This window comes from Bidens hawaiensis, unplaced genomic scaffold, assembly GCF_021521415.1.
Source record: "Bidens hawaiensis isolate Kalapana, Puna unplaced genomic scaffold, B.hawaiensis_p1.1 tig00022675_1, whole genome shotgun sequence".
Classification (NCBI taxonomy): Eukaryota; Viridiplantae; Streptophyta; class Magnoliopsida; order Asterales; family Asteraceae; genus Bidens; species Bidens hawaiensis.
This window is the reverse complement of record NW_027493538.1, coordinates 117,327-141,006: the sequence shown is the minus strand read 5'-3', so window position 1 is coordinate 141,006 and position 23,680 is coordinate 117,327. Positions and strand designations below refer to the sequence as shown.

Here is a 23,680-nt window from a genome sequence, read left to right as displayed (position 1 = left end):
TTAAAAATTTTAGTTTAATAACCATTTCTATATATTTTAAGTTATTGTGAATTTAATGTCAATTTCAAATAAATCCCTTAATATATATTTATTCCTAAATGAGAATAATAAAAACTATTTATTTAAACCATTTTAAAATACGAATTTTTTACCACTTATATTAAATTTACAAAAATAGGTTATACAGTTGGACTTTGACTAAACTTTCAGAACCGAATTTTAATAGGTTAACAACTTGAATATTTTTATTAATATGAGTTGACTCTAATTTTGGTAAATGTGTACGTTATTATAATTTTAATAATAATAATTATTAATAATTTAATTTCAAATAATGCACTTACCGTTTAATTAATATTCATGATGTAATACCTCATAATTCATCTAAAATAATTCGTTCTTATAAATATAACATTTACAATTCATTTAAATTTAGAACAAATATGTATATTTTACGTTTTCTATAATTCTCGCTCTTGTATTACACGGGTCACTCTTTAATTCAAAAGTGGATTTTTTTAAGATGAAAATTTACTAACTATATATATATATATATATATATATATTCCAATCTGACATTTGTTAGAAATAATTCAAATTTGCAGCAACCAAGCAAGTCTAAGAGACTTACAATACATAGTTGATCATTTATTTCAAATTTCATAGATAGTCATCAACCATTTCAAATTACATTATCTCTAAATGGGTAGAAAAAAATATAGCTACAAAGGAAACATATTAAGTGGGTACATATTGAAAGAAACATAAAGCTAAAGAGCACAATCTATTAAAACAATATAAGATTATTATTATATGTATTCAATGATTATTTAACACAATTTATCTACAAAATAGTTATAAAGAATTGAATGAGAAAACTTTTTTATATTTCATGAATGATATATATTAGGAATCAACTATATGTCAACTACATTTGAATGAAACTTAATATGTTATTGAATATTGATTAAGACTTCATTTTAAAGAGCAATTAATTATTGTATTATGAAAAACTAAATTTAGATTTTTGATTGTCATAACAATTTGTTTTGTAACATAATTTTATAATATACTTATAAAAAGAAATGTCTTAAATATTGTTCATCTTTTAACACATTTTAACATTGATGTGTAATAAATGTTTTAAATTGATGTGTAAATAAACACGGGTACTATTTTAGAGTAGTAAACATTACGGTTATTGGTGTGTAGCAAATGTCTTACAGATAGTTCATCTTTGAATCAACATTGAGATAGTAGTTTTGTTGAATTGACATTGTAAAATTGGTTTATTGATTTGGAGACTAATTTCATTTTTTTGCTTATTATTGTACTAATGGTATAAGTTATAAAATAATTTAACTTTTATTATCTTCGTTATTCTTTGTATGTTTTTATATATGATTCAATAAGTTATAATATATTATAATTCATGTAAAATTATCATTTGTTTACAAGTACAACAGTTATATTTAATTAAATTTATATGATGTTACATATATATTATGATTTTAAATATGTTCCATCGTGTGTAACACGGGTACTAATCTAGTTACTATTTTAAAATAAGAAGACTAAGTTTAAACTACCAAAACTAATGTAAATTTACTTTTTGTTTTGCAATATTGAATATAGAATAACATGTTAGTTACGGAGAATAACTTCTAAAAACATATATATCTATAAACTCGCTCACCTCTAACCATTTAGCTAAATATAATTTTGTATTTAATTTGATTTTCCCAATTAGGTCATGCGTTATATTGGGGTGATGGGGCGTCAAATGACACGTTGGCAGGATGGGGGCAAAACAATGCGATATCCCATGCGCTAGAGGGCACAAGCCACACCTCCATTTCACCCACCATCGCATCTTACCTCACCATAACACATGTTTTGTTTTTATTTCAATGTGAAATATAAAAATCCCTTGTAGTGTAAGAGGGGCGCTACCCTAAACTACCCTAATTTTAACAAATCCTACATCGTCATGTCCTTTACACTCTAAACTATCTCAAAACCCTGTAATCAAAGACAACACTATTCTCAACTACCATAATAAAAAGTTATTTTTGATCAGGTGTATAATAAAACAAACTTGGAAGGCGGTGGCATACGGTGTACCCTAACGTTCCCGATATTAGGTACCCGAAGGCATCCCTCTCACCCTTACCTATTAAACACCTATAATCAGTAGACAATTATACCCCTACTCACTTTACATATTTCCAACTCTACCCTCCCACGTCCACACAATAATAATAACACATGCCCTAATCCCAAACACACACACCATTTTATTATCAGCCGCCATTTCCATAAACCCTAACTCCGGCAATTAATCAATGGCGGATCCGGCGAATATTAATAATAATAATAATCTCACCGCTCCACCGGAAGCAGACACCATAAGCAAGAAGTAAGCTCTCAATTTCACCGGAACCGGACACCATAATATTAATTAATTAATTATTAATATTTGTTTTGGTTTTGCTGAAGTGCTCAGAAGAAGGAGTTGAAGAACAAGAAGAAGGAAGAAGAAAGGCAAAGGAAGGAAGAAGAGAAGAAGCAAAAGGTCAATTTAGGGCTTTTTAATTTTATTTTAAATTATATAACTGTTTGTTTATAGAGTAGTGTGTTGCAATCTGCATACTAATTATTGGAGTTGTTTTCAGTTATTCATTTGAAGTTAGGCCTCGCTTAACTTACACGGTGCTTGTGAAGCGTGAAGCGCTCTGATGCGTTATGTTCCAAAATTCGACGCGTTTTGTTAAAATAATTCTAAAAAAATAATTATACATGATATTTTAACATCTTAACTTTTAAACTTTAAAAAAATAAAAAAATATTATATGGGTAAATAAACATTAAATGAATAGTTTTGCTGATTGTTTACCCAAACCAAAATTTAGCTACTAACTTGGAAACGTGGGTAAAAGCAGTAAACGAAAATTAAAATTCTGCTGATTGTTAGGCCCAATATATTGTATATATAATGTATTAAATAAATTGAAAAGTTCAAATTTACAACTAGTTGATAACAATTTTAGGGTTTATTTAATTATATATCGTTATCAATTGAAAAGCCTTTAGTTCAATTTAACCTTCTACATTGATTCTTCTTTATCATCATCTCCTCTCCAGGTAAGTAATAACTTCCATAACTAAAAGATCCAACCCAGTTAAAACAACATATGATTAGAGAATCATACATCTCCTGTTGTAGCATAGAAATCTGGTAACATGGTCTGTGTTGTTGGTTTCTGAATCTGCAACTTCAGTTAACCACAATGGGCTGTGTTTTTATTATGATGCAATAATGTAAAAAGGAAGTGGCTGTGTAACTAACAACTCTTTTAGTTTGGTCTACAATAGAAATAGAATACCAGGTATTGTAAATTGTGACTGGTTCTTAATTTAAGAAGTATCATCTTGGCTTCTTTTTTCTTTCAGGCTGCTGCAATGCCAAAAACAGCGGCTCAAAAGCCGTCTGCAGCTGATGATGAAGACATGGACCCAACGGTATATTTCTTTTCTTTGTTATTTATATTACACGGTTAGACCTGTGTTCAAATTTTCTTTATATTCAGTCTGAGTTCATATTCTTTTTGAAAGATGGCATATGTTATCTTTTTAAAAAATAAATCACCGTCTATGTGCTTATCAGCCTTGCAAGTTTTTTCAAAGTTTTATGGATAAATGTTTGGCTTTAATGAAGCCAGCATTATTTACATTGTTTTCAGTCTTTTAATTAATAGTGTTATAGTAATATTTAGCAGTCAAATCTTTCATGCATTGATAAGGAAAAGAAACATGTTTTATGGACAGAATTGTTGTTTTGTTCGGGTAAAAGCTCTAATAACTTTTAGTAACAGCAATACTTTGTGGGATGCTAGGATGGTTTTTTAAAGGCTACTTTAATGTGTACTTGTAACTACTCTGAAAAGATTTGTTTATATTGATATTTATAAATTGGTGCTTCATTAGTGACGTACGTTAAGAACAAGTTATAAAATATTTGTCAGCAGAAGAAGCTCTAGAATGTCACCTAGCATGAGATATTTTTTGTGTTTTGAGGATTACTAAACCTTTTTAGAATCGACACTTCTGGTACTATAGTAAACATGTTTTAAAACCATACCTCATTCTCATAAAGATTATTTGTGGATGCAGCAATACTTCAACAATCGGTTGAAAACACTTGAGGCTCAAAAGGCAGCAAATGGGAATCCCTATCCTCACAAATTCCATGTCTCGATGTCCATTCTTGAATATATTGAGAAGTATAAAACCTTAAAAGATGGGGACCACCTGGAAGATGTTCAAGTTTCTTTGGCTGGTTAGAAGAATACTCTTACATCAACCTTTTACATGAATTTAATGTTTAATAACTTGTAGTGAATGATGATACATGTGTTTTTGTCAGGGAGACTGATGAACAAACGATCATCTTCATCAAAGCTATTCTTTTATGATTTGCATGGTTCTGGTGGAAAAGTGCAAGTTATGGCTGATGCAAGGTAAACATTTGTCTTTTGTGTATACAAATACTGTCTGCAATTATAACTCACTTGTAAAAAAAGTAATTTTGTTGTTTGATAAATGGTTCAAACTGTCTATGTTTGATGCCCCCCCTCTCCCTTTTTTTAAGAATATATGCATTTAAATGCCATCTTAAATTATATTTCAACCGTGCATATCCCTGTATAGTATTTATGAAGATTTATGATGTAATTTTTATGATTTATAACTGCTAAAATTACACATTTCTTTCTTTAAGCATTCATGTTGCTTTTGGCAGGAGATCTGAATTGGATGAAGCTGAATTCTTGAAGTACCATTCTGGCGTGAAGCGTGGAGATATTGTTGGGATTGTCGGGTTTCCAGGTTTGCAATTTCAACTTGCATCTTTAATTTGTTTATTTTATTAATGGTTTTTGGATAGTGTGTGAGATAAAGTTTTGTTTTATAGTTTGGTGGGATATGTTTTGTTTTGTTAAAGTATCAGATTTTTTTGCGTTTATTTGATTAAAATCTTTCTATTGTTGCAGAACTTTGTTCACAATTGTGATTTTATTTCTTAAGTATTCCGCTTGATGTTTGATGCAATTCGTAGGCCTGTAAATGAACTGGACATTCAGTGAACTGTTAGTGAACCGTTTAGTCTTAAGTTTGCTTATGTTTGTTTATTTAATACACGAACGAACATGAACAAAAAGCTTAGTTTTTTTAGTTAAATGAATGAACATGAACACGTCTCTTTGTTTATTTATGTTTGTGAACATTTGTTCATGTTTTTTTATTAGTTTATGTTGTTTAAGTTTGATAATTGCTTTGTTTAAATTTTTAGCCTCATTCTAGTTTAGTCTGTTTTAATAACATTTTAGGCCTAGCACGTTGCTGTTCACATTTACTTTTAATTGGTTTTTAAGTCAGTTATGTATGTTCATTTATGTTATGTTCACTCATGTTCTCGTTCGTTTACATTCATGAATTATTTGTTTATAATGTTAACGAGCATAAACAAACAAGAACACGCTCAGTTTTTTTAAGCTACTGACACAAATAAGAAAACTCTGTTTAAATGTTTATGTTTGTTTGTTTGTTTAAAGTTAAATGAACGAACACAGACGTGTTTTCTTTTACAAATTTTTGGAAGTAGTTGGTATGCTATTTATGATAACAAAAACTATATTATTTAATACTACATTATAAATCTCATTTTTTAAATAAACCAATTGGACAACTTTTGACCCGATTAACTGGTTTGACCCGATTAACTGGTTTGACCCACTGACTAGCTTCTTTTCTAGCTAATTATTAACTTTTATATCAACCCGTTTTATAAATTAATGGGTCAAGCTGGCTTCTTTAGTTATATTTTACTTGCACATAAATTAAAAATTTATTTTATTTTGGCAGGAAAAAGCAAAAGGGGAGAGTTGAGTATATTCCCAAAATCATTCACTGTTTTATCACCTTGTTTACATATGATGCCAAGACAAAAAAGTGCAGCTGCTGCAGATAGTACAAATGCAAAGGTTAATAACTTGTTATATTTGTTTATTTAAATTTAAATTTGTTTGCATTTAGTGACTTAAAATTGCGTTATTAATCTACAGAATATTGATGCTTGGACTCCAGGAACTGGTAGAAATCCTGATGCATATATATTAAAAGATCAGGTATTAGTTACTAGCTATCGTCCTATTGAGGCATATTGTCTCATCTATCACCTATAAACGAACCACACATTCAGTTAACAGTTTGTGAACTGTTTGGTGGGAAGTTTATTTATGTTTGTTTTTTAGTAAGTGAGCGAACATTAACAAAAAAAGTTGTTCATTTAAACAGTGGACATGAACTCATGTCTTGTTTATTCGTATATGCTCATTAACGTTTCTTTATTTAAATTCGTTTATGTTTGTTCGTGTACGTTCTTTATATTTGATTGTGTTGCTATTTAATGTGTTACTTTTTACTAAGTTGAAATTACAATTGAAATCAAGTTTACATTTCTCTTATTTTTGTTATAAGTTTGTTTGTTTACGTTCTTTGATATATACATTTAATATCTTTTTGGCTCATTACAACTTAGTCTAGTTTTAATAACTATTTAGGCACAATACATTGTTCTTCACATTAGTTTTAGCTTAATTGTTTGTTATTCATGTTTGTTCGTTTACATTCTTGAACCGTTCATCTACTATTAACGAAGGACGATAAACGAACACAAACTAGTTCATTTATGAACACGAGCAAGAAAGCCCTGTTCGTCTAATTGTTCGTGTTTGACTGTTTGTTTGTTTGGTTATAGTTAAACGAACCTGCCTTAACTCAAGTTCATACTTTTATGATAGGAAACACGATACCGTCAAAGATATTTGGATCTGATGGTCAACCCAGAAGTTAGACATATATTCAAGACCCGCGCGAAAGTTGTATCTTATGTTAGACGTTTTCTTGACAATCTTGACTTTTTGGAGGTGAACTATTAATTTAGATTTTCATTTATCCTTTATAGATTTTTTTAATTGCTGATTATTTTTTATTATTTATTAAAGGTTGAAACTCCTATGATGAACATGATTGCTGGTGGTGCCGCTGCACGTCCATTTGTGACTCACCACAATGATTTAAATATGACACTATACATGCGAATCGCACCCGAACTTTATCTGAAAGAGCTTGTGGTTGGTGGACTCGAACGCGTATACGAGATTGGGAAGCAGTTTAGAAACGAGGGGATTGATTTGACACACAATCCTGAGTTCACAACGTGCGAGTTTTATATGGCGTTTGCTGATTACAACGACTTGATGGAGCTAACTGAGCAAATGTTGAGTGGTAAGTTGAACTGAAACACTTTTTAAAGATTTTTTTAAGCAATCGGTTACAAAGTTAATTTATATCCAAATAATTTAAGAACTCTTAACTACCAATCATTTTATTTATTTTACATATGAAAGTTTTATATTTTTTCACGTATTACTACTATACTGTTTACAATAAAAGTACAAATTTATATAAAACACTTATTTTTTAATTACAACATTTTTGTAGCCAATTTTATTTAACATGAAACACACGTAGAAAAGTAATAGAATTAAAAATAAATGGGTTAAACAAGTCAATCTTGAACCTGCTGGTTTACCCGTACATGAGTCATTTAGTTACACGGGCTCTACGTGGAACCAACTTAAATCCATTTATACCAAACCTAAATCTGTAACTTTCGTGATGCGTTTTCATGTCGTGTCAGAAATTCACATTTCAAACCTCTGTGTAAACATGTGATTGCATATAATTTAATAACACAAAATGTACCAGGTATGGTGAAGGAGCTTACCGGTGGATACAAAATTAAATACCATGCAAACGGGTTGGATAATGACCCGATTGAAATCGACTTCACGCCTCCTTTCAGGTTATTTACTAACTATACAGATTTAATATCACTTTATTATTTATTTTACTAACTTGATTTAACCATTTTCAGAAGGATTGATATGATTGAAGAGTTGGAGAAAATAGCAAACCTTAACATACCCAAAGACCTTGCTAGCGAAGAAGCCAATAAATATCTTCTTGACGCGTGCACCAAGTTTGATATTAAATGTCCACCGCCTCAAACAACTACACGTTTGCTCGATAAAGTAATTAATTATATTATATTATATTTTTTCGTAAATATGTTTTTATGTTTTTATTTATATCAGACTGGTTTAATTCTTCTAACTTTTTACTTTTGTTATGGGAATCAGCTTGTGGGACACTTTCTTGAGGAGACGTGTGTGAATCCTGCTTTTATAATTAACCATCCCGAGATCATGAGCCCACTTGCAAAGTGGCATCGGTCGAAACCGGGTTTGACGGAACGTTTTGAGTTGTTTATCAACAAGCATGAGGTATGAATTCATCTAATCTGGATCGTTGATATATTAATCTTTTTAGAGGTTTCTAGGCCTGCAAAAGAACCGAATGAACACGGAACGGGAATGTTTGTGTTTGTTTGTTTAACTTTATCCAACCAAACGATCAAACACGAACAGTTAAACAAACAAGGTTTTCTCTTTCGTGTATGTTCTTTTAAGAAAATAAGACTGTTTATGTATATGTTTTGTTCGTTAACGGAAAAGAAAAATATAGCTGAACAAATTATAAACGGACATAATTGAGCAAACGCCAATTATAAGTAAAGGCAAGTAAAATTGTAATGGGTGACTTTTACTTCAGTAAAAGTAGACATAATTGTAATGGGTGATTTTTATTTCAATAAAAGTATACATAATTGTAATGATCCTAACATAAAATGAATACGTAAATGAACAAACACAACTGTGAAAGAACAAACATAACTGAACGAGAACATAACAGAATGTAGGCAAACAAATGAGACAAGTGTTCATGTTCGCTGGTGAAACCAAATGAGCAAAAACTTTTGTTTGTATTCGTACATTTATTAAATAAACGAACTTTCTACTGAACCTAGAGGTTGGGTAAAAACAGGTCGGGACGGGTTGGGTAATATGCCAAAGCATGTCGGGTTAACTCTAGTTCACATTTTTAAATATTTTCATGTATATATATTCTCTTTCAGCTTGCCAATGCGTACACGGAACTTAATGATCCAGTGGTACAACGTCAGAGATTTGCAGATCAACTAAAGGTACGACTTATTTTTCGAAAGAAGTTTTATCTTGTGTTTAACTAATTAAATATTTTGAGATTAACATATCGAGTGTGAAACGTACGTTTCAGGATCGACAATCAGGAGATGATGAAGCAATGGCTTTGGATGAAACGTTTTGTACGGCTCTTGAATACGGTTTACCGCCAACTGGTGGTTGGGGATTGGGTATTGATAGGCTTACTATGTTGCTCACAGATTCACAAAACATCAAGGTTTTTGCCATTTTTTAAATCTTTATATTGTCATGAATTTATATTTAATTTCATTTTATTTTATTTTTTATTTTGTGAACAGGAGGTATTGCTTTTCCCTGCCATGAAACCGCAGGATGAACCGCCTGTCAAAGGTACAAACACAAGTCTCATTTTTGTTTGCTCAACTGATGTTTATTATAGTTAATTAATTAGTAATCTAACGAATTTAACGATCTGCAGCTGTTGAAAACCTGAAAATTTGAGCTCATTCATGGGAGATCTTTGGGTTTGTGGATCTGAGAAGACCAAGTTTTGTTTAGAATGATTCATGCTATATTTGTATTGTCAAAGCTTATGATGCATGCTTTAGAGGTTTGATTGTGTTAATGTTTAAAATGCCACACAAATAGTGAAAATGATATCTTTTGACTTATTTGTTTATTTTGAGCTTTTCTGCTTTGGATTTTGAAGTTATTTCCAGCCACAAATATGAATTTTTAAACAAGTATCATCAAAGTTTTGAAGTTATCTATAAACACACATGAATCTTTGGTTCTTATTTTAACCTGTTTGTAACTTAAAACATACATAAATCCCATGTCAAATCTTACTCCCAAGTTAAATGACACATAACATCTTAACATATTTTATTCAAGTTGATTATTAAATCTTTGTCCAACCTTGTTAACCAATATTTTTATAAACATTATTATCTCCTTTATTGGTCAATCACATCTAACTTTGTAAACCTTGAAAAGAATTATCAGAGAAATAGTTGCGGAATAAGAGAGTTTTGAGGGTTGCTTTTGTAATTGTCATCTAGTATCATGACTTGGTTGTAAATGGGCTAACTAAATTAAACAATGTTTTTATACTTGTATGAACCGGACGGTAACACCGGTAATACTGGCTGGCTACTGGACACGGTCCCAGTACGATCAAGGTCGGTAAAGCTAAATCTTGTTCCCTTGCAAAAAATCACCATTAAATAGTTTAAGGTCACCCAAACATATAGTGAACAAGTATGTATCATACACAAAGTAAAGTTTGACTTGGTCAATCTATTTTTCTAAATACTCCGAAAACCACATTCCATAAGGCAAACTTTTACTATATAATCAAAATAAAGACTTTATAACCCTCTTTTTGTCAAAATTACAATAAAAAATGGCATTTTTATGTGATTGTTTCTTTATTCTATTAACTGTACGGATGTTATGACGGGTATTTTTTCTCTTAGTTTTTGTGTCAACGCAACCCGAACCGTCATCACCTTCGCTGCAGGGCCACTGAGCCTCACTTTGACATCGTAATCCTTGATTTCAACAAACTCAAGAATGCCGCCACCTGTGCCAACCAAGTAAGGCCTAATCTCTGTAAGAATCTGCAATGTTAAAAGAGTCAATTTACAGAAGGTTGACTTTTTGGGTCAAAGTAGTACTTATGATATATCATATTTAACATAAATTAATTGTACCAATACTCAGATAGCATATCCAACAATTATCTAGTATATACATGTTTCATTTCCTAGATATATAGAACCAATTTAAATAGAGAACCACATAAACACTTGGTTGCACGCAAAACACAGTTTTTAGCGAGAACAAAAAAACATTAAAATCATTCATTTTTTTTATACTTCATTTTTTTTTAATTTGAAAAAATGGTTGAAATTCAATTTTTATTCATATCTATTTAAACACACGTACAAATGCTCAAATCACGATTCATGTGTAGGTTATATTATCTGCTGCACATGTGTAGATAAACATTTAAAGGCAAAAAATATATTATGAACAAATTAGTTTGATAGTTTTTCGTACACATAACATACAAAGTTGTATGTGAAGTAAAAGCTTTAAAAAAATATAAAAATTAATAATAATCAAACGATTTAGATTTGTTCTTTTTGTTCTTGCAATAATCACTGTAAAATCAATAGGTACATGTGTTTATGTGGTTCTCACAGTTCGAACCGAACATATTATAGTTAAATAATATAAGAATTTGTTTACTTAAACATTAAATCAAGATTGTATACATACATACCTTCTCAACATTCTCCTCATTCAACTCAAGCCCGGTTTCTGTATCCATGATTTGTTCAACATCCATAATTTCAGGAATCTTGTCTCTGAGGCGAGTCTCGATTCCGTTTTTTAATGTCATTGTTGAACTCGGACATGACCCACACGCTCCTTGAAGTTTTAACACGACAACAAGACCGTCAATTTCATGTAAGGCGACGTTTCCACCATCAGCCATTAGCCCAGGCCTAACCTCATCCAACACCTTCTCCACATTCTCTTCGGTTAACGGAAGAACACAAGTCGGTGACATCACTAGACCTTTACATTATACCATTAGAAAACAAAGGTCCAACCGAGTAATCTTTAAACTCGCATTCAACATTAACTACTTGTGCTTTTGTCGAAAATATTGATATCCAAAATCAAATTTATAGTTAGATACAGTAGAGAAAAGTGTGGTATTAAATTTGCATTGAGATTCCACAATTTTCAAATTTGAAAATTACCATCTTTGACCCAAAAAAGTCAAAGGACTTAAATTAGTATTACCAAACAAAATTCAATTTGACTAAATTTCAAATTCCTATTAGGTATTAGCTCCTCATGCATTAAAGAAACTAGTGGTGCTTAACTGGTGAGCTGGTATAACGTGTCAGACACGATACGACTACCGGTAGTGCTAGACATGAATTTAAACAAGTAGGGAATATATTTAATTATTATTTAAGAACATTTAAAAATATAAACACACTAACACGTGTTTAACCTGTCTGTTTGTTAAGACAGGAATTTAAACATGTCTTAAATGTGCTTATAACACGAAACCTATTAAGGCCCAAACTCAAACTTGTTTAACTCGGTGACATGTTTACATCTATTGTCAGCCCAATGGTATTTTAATTATTTTTTTTATAACTTAAAAATCAACATCTTTGAGTTAAAAAAGTGAAAAGGTGTATGTAATACCTGCATGCTTTCTTAATCTCCGAGTAGAATCTGATCTAAGAAACTGGTTTACACGAAACCCACCACTCAAAAACGATTTCTAACAAAAACAAAAACAAAAACCCGTCAGCAATTTTTAACAAAAAAAGGAATTAATGTGCAAATATTGGTACCTTTTTGGAAAGAAAAACAGGGGAATGAGAAGGTTTATTATCATCAGATGAATTATAATAAGAAGAACAAATGGATTTTGATTCAAGACATCTTGTTTGAGTTGTGATTGAGCCCATGATATTAAGTTGGAGTTATTTCATGAACAAGAAGAAATATGGGATTTTGAGAGGCTTTGATATCTGTGGACATAAACTTATTAGGAATCAAACATTTCAGCTTCTGTTTTTCATAGGATATTTAGACTTGTATTTACCAAATTGCCCTTAAGTTTTAACATTTTTTAAGAAAAAGTTAAGGTACATCTAAATAATCTTATATGGATATTTTGAAGTCATGAGACGCAAATTAGAACTAACTTGACTAGACGACGCATTGAACCGTGTACGAGATTTGACTTTTAGTTTTTGCTTTTATAGCCCTGGCGTATAATAAAAGGCATACTATACGATTGATGTATGAACTTGAAATTTATAGTTACACCTCCCCAACACACACCCTCGGTTTTCCAAACATTTCTCAGTCGCTACTACACTACATATTATTATACGTCCATCAAGTTTGCTTACACATACAAATACCAACTTAAGTGTCAAAGGGCGGTCACAAGGCTACAACCTCGAACCCCTTCTAAGTTCTAACATGCTATTTCTTTCTTACAACTTTGGGTAAGGATTAGGAAGGGCTATATCTGGTCCATATGTCTCTGACCCGGGCAGCTACAAATACATATACATACAAACACATAAATACGCATAGTATACCAACGCCTTAAAGAGTACATCAATATCATAGTTAAATTATTTGCTCAACTTTATGTTAAATGTTAAGTTTTACTAAAAAGTAATGAAGTATATAAAAGTTTTCTATGTTTAAAAAACAGATGAAATTAGATAGAAAGTAACAATTGTGTCTTATCTTAGTATTAATTTGCTTTGATCTACGAATCAGTATTCACTTAGTACTCTCACGTAGTGTTAATGAACGATATGATAGTCGTAGTCTAAATATTCAAATGTAAAATCAGGCCCTAGATCTGGTCCAATCCCCAACGGGTATGTGCCATGTAATTAGGCATCGGGTATCACGTATACTCGCCAGTTTGTTAAAAAAATACTTAATGGGATTTTCAAATACATTTCCTAGTATTTTAAAATTTATATTGTTTTATTATCCAAGGACATAGAAAAATAAAAATCAGAGAATAAATAAAACATTTTATTACAATGTCAAAGAGAATAAAAATAATATTAAATGTTTACGAATATCGTTCCGTCAAAAGGGTGCGTATTTTTACGCAATCGGATATCACCTAAAATCATATTCATCCCATTCACGTAAAAACTTTAGAACCTAATCTCACACTTGAACCCGTCCCAAATGTTTTAGTGTGTGGGTTTGCCCATCGTGTTCGAGTTCGTTCGCTCCATGCACTCATTACCAAAAAAAGAAGATTACTTTTTATTTGATAAGTCTATTGAATAGCAGTCCTAAAAATGCATCTATACACTATTTGAATGACAAAAGTTTAAAGTGTAATCTGCATTTGAGATGAATTATAATAAAAGAGTGATTATATACTACAACAAGGCCAACAAAAAATATATATAGCAGTCTTTTTATTGACATCAAAAAGAGTTGGAACAATCTATGGGTTAAGAGTTTCCTCTTTCCCCTTATTCATCACATGCTCAATATATTCACATATTTTTCTATAACAAAAAAAAAAACATATTTATACATAAAAACAACAAAATTGTATACTAAACATTCACCATTGTTCCTGAAAAGCTTTGGCTGGCAGTAAAATCTCTTGAATTTGGAGGTGGTGTTAAAGAAGGTGACTCACTTTCAAGATTTGAAGGAAAATCATCAGAAACAGTTTCCCATGAATGTTTTTCATTTTTCCACCGGTTTTTTCGTTCTAAAAACTTTGGTTTTGATGGCGATTTTACCATTTCGACCTTCCACGTCAGCATTGCTACAACTTCTGACATGGGTGGCCTTATGTTTGCTTGAGCTTGAAGGCACAATAAAGCCACATGGATTGTTTGCATTACATCTTTTTCGATAAAACCTGTGTTTCGCATTCGTGGGTCTATAAGATCGATCATTTTTGACCGCTCGTATAGCTTCCAAGCCTGCAATGGTTTGGAAAATAATAAACTTTGTAACTATCAAGAAAGAGAATCTTGAAAAAATATATGAATCGTTGAATCTGACTGAACTGCCCAAACTAAACCAAGTCAGCCGGTTTGAAATTCATACGGTTTGGTTTTGACGCTTTTACCAGTCTAACCTTTTTCTAATTTATTGTTTGATTTTGTTAAATACAATTATGTATTATGTATATATATATGTATTATGTTCATGATTTCTCTTTATCATTTTAAAAGATTTAATACAAACTAATAATTTTGATATGAAAAATAAAAATAAAAAGTTGTTAATAAGATGTAGATGACTTACATATTCAGGGAGGTATTGCATTTCTAGTGGCAAATTGAGATTAGTGTTTTTCCTGCAGCTTATGATTTCCAGCACAAGAACTCCAAAGCTATAAATGTCCGCCTTTTCGGATAACTGTCCTCTAATCGCATATTCAGGCGCCGTATAGCCTCTACAACAAGGCAAACAAACATTATATCTGAGACCATATCATAAGAAATGTTGTATATCTAATCGTGTACAACGAACATGAGGTTACAAGGTAACGGGTCAAAAGGCGAAAAATTTTATATGGCCCAAAATTGACCGGGTTGGTCGAGTTCTACCAGGAGTACTTTTGTGTATATTTTATAACTTTTTATGCAAAATTATAGTGTTAAATATTATCGCATAAACCTAGGGGTGATAGTATCTGACACAACACGAAAATAGTCAGGTTTTGTTAAATGGGCCGTATTCAGGTTGACCTATTTAAGTAACAGATCGTACTCGAGTTGACCTGTTTAAATCATTTAATGGCCGACCCACCAGCCTGTTTCATATACATATCGACCCACTAACCCGTTTAATCAAACATGTCGACTCACTAGCCCGTTGGACCTATTTTGATATGTTTAGATAAATGAGTTAAACATGTTATATTCATGTTACAAGATTTCAAGTGTGTATGGCAGTATGGGTCAGGGTTAATGTTTTAGACACACATAAATATACGATTCGTGTGCAGATTGTACAGTTCAACCCGCCAACCCAAAGTTGACTAGTTTGACCATTTCATGTTTTTCATGGAAAATAACAAAACTTGAATATTACTATCATCAACTACCCAACCGCCGGGCCCACCATTTTGCCACGTGGACACCTATAACTGAATGAAGACTTACAGTGTTCCAGCAAATGTTGTGCTAAGATAAGCTTGATCTTCTGGGAAAAACCGGGCCAACCCGAAATCGCCAATTCTTGGTTGAAACTTGTCATCCAAAAGAATATTACTAGCTTTTATATCTCTGTGAACGATCCGAAGGGGTGAATCTTCATGCAAGTACTGCAAGCCTCGAGCAATGCCTAGTATTATTTGGAACCGAGTGTTCCAGTCGAGATACATATCGGTTTTTCCTGTTCACAAAGAAAACATAATTAGACACACATTGAAAAAAAAAACAGTTAACATGAATAGATGTGGTGATGTTCATTTGCACAAAGACACCAAATTTTTGACTAAAACACTATTTTCTTGATTTAACCAGTTTAACCCGTTAGAGATAAAAAATAAATACGCGTACCATATATAATGAGGTCCAAACTTTTGTTCTTCATGTATTCATACACAAGTAGCCTTTGAGGCCCTTCAGAACAACAACCGAGAAGCCAGACAAGATTCTTGTGCTGTATGCTTGTGATCATCCTCACCTCTGCAAGAAACTCTGCTTCCCCTTGCTGTGATTTTTCAAGGGCCAGTTGTTTTACTGCAACAAGTTGACCATCTGCTAACTTACCCTATTAAAACCACGTAAACGTTATTAGTAATGTGAATTTATGATGCGAAATGAAATTTGCATGTATCAGTTTAGTCTAAATGGTTCGGGTCAGTGAACTTGGGAGCATGTTTAGCTAAAAGGTCGTGTTTGTGTCAAACCGGCTGATTCGTGTGTTGACCTGTTTAGCCCCTTTTTTTAATCATTATTTTCTTTATAATTGTGTTTATGTAATAACTTAAACTATTTGTGTGATGCAAAAAGTTTGAAGTTTAAAAATAAATTGGCATGTTTTAAAAATAACTGCTTCAAAAAAATAAAAGTAATATGTAAATTTAGAATTTTAAATTATAAATATACAAAAATACAAATTAATAAAAAAAATTCAGGTTAAACAGGTCATGTTCATGTCAACCCGAGAATACACATGTCGTGTTCAGATTAATGCGTGTGGCATGATTTTCTGGTTTGTGTGATATTTTTGGGTTCAACCCATGAACACGAAGAGTTTAACACCCCTAATCTTAATAGAGATCGGTGGGTTGGATAACGGGTCAAAATAAGGTCAGGGACTCCCTCAGGTCCTTTTATAAATAACTAAAGCATTAAATATGATAACAAAATCCATATTATTAGTATTACCATAATAATATAACCTTTTAAATAAAATGGCTTATGCGGTTCTATATATCAAAATAAGAAAATATACATTTTAGACAACTTCCAATCTTTAAGCTATTTATTTTACTTACCCCGTTAGAGATAAAACTTAACCCAAGTTGGCATATTTATAAGCAAATGGGTCAAAACTTTGACACTCCTTCATTAATTATATTGGCATTTATGCGTACATGAAACAACATCTGATACATAATTTTGGACTTTATAAAAGAAGGTTCTGCGGGTTACATACCAGATAAACCGGCCCGAATCCACCTTTACCAAGAAGATTAGACTCACTGAAATTTTTAGTTGCCTTCTTTAGTGCCTGAAAACTAAAGTAGTTTATTGTCCGAAGATTCCCACTCAAATAATCTTTCGGGTCTGCAATGCGATAAACGAAGATTTAATCAATATGGCATTGTTAATAATAAGATTAGCCTAAATCTTTGCAAATCATAAAAATACTAGAAGTGACAAAATGGGCAAGTTAACACTTTGCGAATAACGTGCACCTTAATTGTGGTTGTAAACGGGCCCAGTTGAGTTGAGTCGAGTCAGGGTGGACTCGGGCTCGGCCCGTTTATGTTAACGAGCTGAAATGTTACCTCAAGCAAGCTTCTGAGGATCGTCGAACCGGCTTGTTTATTTTTATCATTTTGTAATTTTTACAGATATTGATATATATACATAAAAGCTAGAATTAATATTTGTAGCATACACATAATACATAATTTATAAACTAGATGATTCATAATGTATATATAGATATTAAAATTAGGGTTGTAAATTACATATATAAATCTGGGATTTATTATAAAACAAGCCAAACAAAAGTTTCAATGTTTTTTGGATTTTTTTCTCATTAAATAGTGCCAAATCTATATTAATAGAATTTTCAATATACTAAAATTTGGAATGTACTTGTTTTATATATATATATATATATATATATATTGAGCCACAAATTAAACGAGCGAACCAGCTGAGCTGGCCTTGGCTCGGGCTCGACTCAGCTCATTCACAATGAGCCAATTTCAAGCGAGCAACGAGCTTTTTGAACAACCTTAAAGTGAGTACAAAGCTTAAAATTTTCAATAACTTGAGAGGTCTTATGCGTTGAAAGTACACTTTGTGACCTTTAATCTTATTTGACCCATTTAAACATATTTTAAATTTACTTCTTTTACCCGTTAGAGATAAAACCTTACCCAAACCAACCATTCAGAGCTAAATCTAAAATACTCAAAAAAGCAATAACCTTTTCCGCTGTTTTTACTGTTTTTCCGCTTTCTCAACTTCTTCAACCGTGCTGGTTTGATAAACTTCAGATAGACAAATACAAGAGTCAGCAAAATCAGAAGCATAATCAATGCCACCAGGAGGACCAACAAGATAGGTGTCGACTGATGACCCTGCGAGCTTTCTTGATTAAGTACCAATGGTACCGGAGATGCAGCTGCATAAGCAAACTTACAACATTAGTATCAAGCAAAAAACAAAACAAATCATATCTTACATCAAATCCATCTAGGATTGTAACGAACCAAACCGAACAAGGCCTTGTTCATGTTCGTCCGTTAAGCTTTTATTGGACAAACGAACGGTTCGCAAACGCCTAACAGAACGAAATTTCTTGTTTGTGTTTTCTTTAACATTCATAATTTCATATTCATACGCTAATTTACATAGTATAAATTAATCGCATAATACTAAGGTATATTTTTGTTCTATAGTTAATAATTTTGTTTAAATCTATATGATAAGATTAGAAAATCCATTAAATGTTGGAAACCAGGCCACAATATCAAGCACGAGAACACACGATTTGAACAACTCGTCCAACTTTTTTCTTTATTATGTAAAACTGAAAACTTGACCCACACATAAACCATTAACCTTATTAAACTATTTATACTAAACTATAAACTTAAACCAACTATTTACACTTAATAATGACTTTAAACAACTCAAATAAAAACTTAAACTCCAATACTTAAAACCTTTATCAAGATTAAACCCTTCATTAAAAAATATTAAAAACCTTTAGTGAACAAACATAAATGGATGTATACAAACACATTATCGAAAGTTCACAACACAACTGAACCAACGTGAATTCCTTGTTCATGTTAGTTCATTTATTAAACGAATGAACATAAACTAACTTCAGCTATTTACATCCCAAAATCCATTCATGCACACCAGTTAAAAAGCCAAAGAAAAATAGTTCACATTTTTAAACAATTGTTCAAAATAATAATTACCTTCAAGTACATGACGCATTGTTCTTTCTTTCAAACTTCACTAAACCCGAATTCAATACTCTTCAGATGATAAAAAAAATGGTGGGTTTTGTTCGAAACCAAAATCCTTTGTGTGTTGTGGAATGATCTAGCAAGGACAATGTGGTTACGATCGAAGAAGACAGACATGTTGAGATATCAATGTGTTTAATGATATATACGAGGTAAGAGAAAAATAGTTGTCTTGTTGAAGCCGGCAAGTGATTGGTGGTGGTTTGCTGTAATTCTATTTGCGACTAGGAAACTGTTATTGTTCCTAACGTTTGTCTTTACTTTGAATTTTGGAAGCAGTCGCAGACGGTTGATTCTTTGCATGACACAAAATTAACAAATTAGTTTGTCGTTACTTTGTAACAAACTACCTCTAAATGTTTGTTTTATATAATCCTGTACGGACATATGACTTATGCTTGTTTGTTGTCTTTTTTTTTCTTTCTAACAAATTTACCAGTTAATTTGGTGTTTTGAGTTTTTGTGATCTTCAATTCGATCCTGAGTGTGTTCGGGTTTTACAACCAGTGAGCCTTCGGGCTAATGGTGTTTCCCCTGAATCGGAGATAACTTAGATGCGTAGAAGGGCTCCGAACGGTTGGGTTGGGTTGGGTTAGCTGGTGGTGACCTTTTGCTATTGGGTCATCCCATACGGAGTACCTAGACACTTAGAGGGGCGGGGGCACTAGTGTAGGTAAGGTTCATGGTTTGTTTACCACGTGGCAAACTCACCCCTAACTATGTGGGTAGTTTGCCAAGTTACAATTTGTGTCAAAGGTTTACCGTGTAAACATATGACCGTAGGAGACTTTTGAAGAAATTAAAACACCCATTAATAATCAATTTATTAAATATAAATATCAGTAACTTTTCACCATTTTTATTTACTTAAACATTTCACCATTTTTATTCACTCAACCTTCACCATTTCTATTCACTCAAACCCTCAATGGCTAACTTCTCAAACGATGATATCGGGATATTCATACCGTCAAACGATTTTGATAACAATATTTTTTTCGTAGCATATGCTTTTTCAAAGATCTCTTCGAGCAAGCCGAAGAGGAAGACACGACTACTTCATCGCGCATTTCTAAAAAAATCGTTAGTCGTCATCGTGAAAAACGTAAAGAAGTTCTTATGAATGACAAAGACTTTAAGACATATACTAGGCTACACGACCATCTAGAGGACAAGGTGAAGAAAATCGTTATAACCCGCAAACGAGAAATTGCGAAAAAATTATAGTTGATCTAGTTTAGATGTTCGTGTTTTTTTTTATCATCATATTTTATTTTTCTGGTTTTCAATTATGTAATTTTTTTTAATTTTAATTACATTTTAATTTTAATTACATTTAATTTTTTTTCATTTATTTTTAGATTTCAACAAAAACCAAAAAAAAGTTTTAAGGTATTTTGTGTGTAGGTGTTTCTAGTTATTTATGGTTTGTGGATACTTGATGGTAGAAATGAAATAACGGTGTATGATTGGCCGATGCATGGGTAGTACCAATGAGTGCCCCTTCCCCACCTATCTGTTGTTGGCCGTTCAAAATAATAATGATAATAATAATAATAATCTTTATCACGCTGAAAAATCAAGCTTGAGATTAGATGGTTTAAAGCTCGAGTTTGTTAATTTCTTTTTATTTCTAAACATTTTGTTTATCGATGTTGGTATAAACGATAAAACTATAATTTCTAACATCAATTTACATAAAATTTATAAACTAGAGAATTTATAACATATATATTTTGTTTTCTATACTCTCTGTTTATAATCTTTTAAAGCTCGAGTGACATAATATATGTATTATTTTTATTTTTTCTTATTGTGGTGTGCTATTATTATTATTATTATATAACTAGCTTTAGTGCACGTGTAATCACAATAGAATATATATTAAATAGTTACTTATTAAATGTTTTTTTTAGCTTACCCACATGATAGATTTCTTTTTAATTCAATTTCAGTTTAGTTTGCTTATACTTCATAGATCCATAACTTTCAAAGTAAGAGCAAACTGAATTACATAAAAGTTAGAATTTATGAACCATATAGAGCTACTAAATATCTACTATTAATTAATTATACTTGACATGTTTTTCACGGCCCGTTGTGATCCGAACTCGTACCAAGCAAACCATTTCTCCTTTCTTTGAAAGTAAAAAACATGTATTCACATCAATTTTGAAAGTAAAAAACATGTTTGACTTTAAAAGTCAAGCACTTTGCTTAGTGATTTATATATTTAACATAGAAAAAAAATGATCTTAGTACGTATGTCTTCTCTTTGAAATAACTTTTCTTTGATAAGTGCCATGCATATTTCAAGCGGATCCTTTTAAGCTTGTATTGGACGAACTTTCAAGCATCTGAGACGGTAATGGATCTTGCAAATAAAATGCATTTGATGGTCAATTCTACATGATCAAACATGCATAATCATTAAATTGTTAGAAAGAAATATTGTAACAATTTGGCTAATCGGTTCCGTGCCAGAACCGGATCGATAGTTTATTTGTCAAATGGGTTGGGCAAACTTTGCAAATTGAAAATACAAGTTTTTATAATTGCATGTCTTCTTTCAGGATAATGTTAATTTAGATTACAAGAAGAACATCTATTATATTTTTGACTAAAAACTAATTGTTGAACTTAAATAAATCAGAGCGGCGATAAATTAAAGGAATATGATATAAGTATATATTTATACTAGTTTTTATCCCCCGTATTACGAGGGTTGTTTTATATTATTTGTTTTAATATTTATTTATTTTTTGAATTTATATTTTTTTTATTGTATGAAAGTTAATAATATACTTATGGTTTGGTAATAAATTGTTTCACAAATAAATGAGATGTTATAACCCGATTTAAAAGCTATATAGTTTTGATGAGACCCAAGACCCGTTTATTTTTTTTACTATAAAATTGGTTTTTTAATTTAAATAATATATATATATATATATATTTAAAAATAAATAAGATATTAATTTTTAGTATATCCTATTTTATAGGATTTTTACATCAATAATTTGGTGAGAATAATTTTTAATTTAATGAGATGTTATAACTTGTTTAAGGAATATCTGGGTTTGGTAAGACCCATACCCATGAATTCGGGTCAAATGCATGAGAAACCTCCATTTAAAAATCACGCAAATCTGGTAACTCCAAAAAAGGGGGAGCGACCACATTGCGACACGTAGGATTTTTTTGTTTTCGTTGGTCTGGTGTTAAATTGTTTCACAAATAAATGAGAAGTTATAACCCAATTTAAAAGCTATATGGTTTTGATGAGACCCAAAACCCGTTTATTTCTTTTACTATTAAATATGTTTTTTAATTATAAATAATATTTATGAAAGTTAATAATATACTTATGGATTGATGAGACCCAAAACCCGTTTATTTTTTTACTATAAAATTAGTTTTTTAATTTAAATAATATATATATATATATATATTTTTAAAAATATATAAGATATTAATTTTTAGTATATCTTATTTTAAAGGATTTTTACATTAATAATTTGGTGAGAATAATTTTTAATTTAATGAGATGTTATAACCCGTTTAAGAAATATCTGGGTTTGGTAAAACTCATACCCATGAATTCGGGTCAAATGCATGAGAAACCTTCATTTAAAAATAAAGCAAATCTAGTGACTCTAAAAAAAGGGGGAGCGACCACATCGCCACATGTTTGTATATATATTATAGATTACCATGAATGCTTCGATCAAAATTGATCCTAGCTGCTAGGGATTGAACGCAAAGAGTGAACATTTTGAGTTAAAGGATGATTGAATGGACGTTGGCTAATAAGTTACTGATGCTAGACTGTCAATATCTAGTAAAAAATAATTTTGACAGAATTTCAAATTTTGTCCTTTAAAATAAGACGAATTACGGTTCGTGTCCTTTTCTAAGTTTCCTTGCAGGCGGTGTACTTTAAACTTTTTTTTCCTACAAGTTTTGTCCGTTACGCTAATTGGGTTAGAAAAAGTCAGTTAAGTATGACATGTGCCAAACATGTGATGGGCATAATTGTAATTTTAATAGGGGAATGTATTATATATATTTTCTTTTCTTTCTCTCTTCTTTCTCTCTAAGCCACCACCATCACCATAAATTCCGGCCACCACCGCTACTCTCACCGATTCCGGCAACCTCGTCCTCCGAAACGACACCGTTTCAATCTGGACTACCTTCGATAACCCCACCGATACTATACTCCCCCGGTCAAAACTTCTGT

The 23,680-nt window shown here is 31.4% G+C and overlaps 3 protein-coding genes across 3 annotated transcripts; 1 reads left to right on the top strand and 2 right to left on the bottom strand.

Annotated features, from left to right (window-relative positions):
- Nucleotides 1-2,286: 2,286 nt before the first annotated feature.
- LOC143566019 (lysine--tRNA ligase-like) lies at nt 2,287-9,853 on the top strand. The gene is made up of 17 exons (XM_077052813.1): nt 2,287-2,419; nt 2,500-2,575; nt 3,454-3,522; nt 4,174-4,339; nt 4,427-4,520; nt 4,802-4,887; nt 5,923-6,041; nt 6,123-6,185; nt 6,861-6,986; nt 7,065-7,347; nt 7,831-7,927; nt 8,000-8,156; nt 8,265-8,408; nt 9,101-9,169; nt 9,262-9,405; nt 9,488-9,539; nt 9,628-9,853. The coding sequence occupies exons 1-17, from the start codon at nt 2,346-2,348 to the stop codon at nt 9,648-9,650; spliced, it is 1,842 nt and encodes a 613-aa protein (XP_076908928.1). The 5' UTR covers nt 2,287-2,345; the 3' UTR covers nt 9,651-9,853.
- A 624-nt stretch (nt 9,854-10,477) lies between these two features.
- LOC143566018 (nifU-like protein 3, chloroplastic) lies at nt 10,478-12,720 on the bottom strand. Its single transcript, XM_077052812.1, has 4 exons — nt 12,539-12,720; nt 12,387-12,465; nt 11,440-11,738; nt 10,478-10,771 (listed from the first exon to the last, which is right to left on the bottom strand). Exons 1-4 carry the CDS (start codon nt 12,653-12,655, stop codon nt 10,580-10,582), a joined length of 687 nt encoding a protein of 228 aa, XP_076908927.1. The 5' UTR covers nt 12,656-12,720; the 3' UTR covers nt 10,478-10,579.
- A 1,541-nt stretch (nt 12,721-14,261) lies between these two features.
- Nucleotides 14,262-19,595, bottom strand: LOC143566017 (cold-responsive protein kinase 1-like). Its single transcript, XM_077052810.1, has 7 exons — nt 19,387-19,595; nt 18,381-18,578; nt 17,373-17,503; nt 16,268-16,481; nt 15,869-16,100; nt 15,006-15,156; nt 14,262-14,677 (listed from the first exon to the last, which is right to left on the bottom strand). The coding sequence occupies exons 1-7, from the start codon at nt 19,403-19,405 to the stop codon at nt 14,300-14,302; spliced, it is 1,323 nt and encodes a 440-aa protein (XP_076908925.1). The 5' UTR covers nt 19,406-19,595; the 3' UTR covers nt 14,262-14,299.
- Between the last annotated feature and the right edge of the window lie 4,085 nt (nt 19,596-23,680).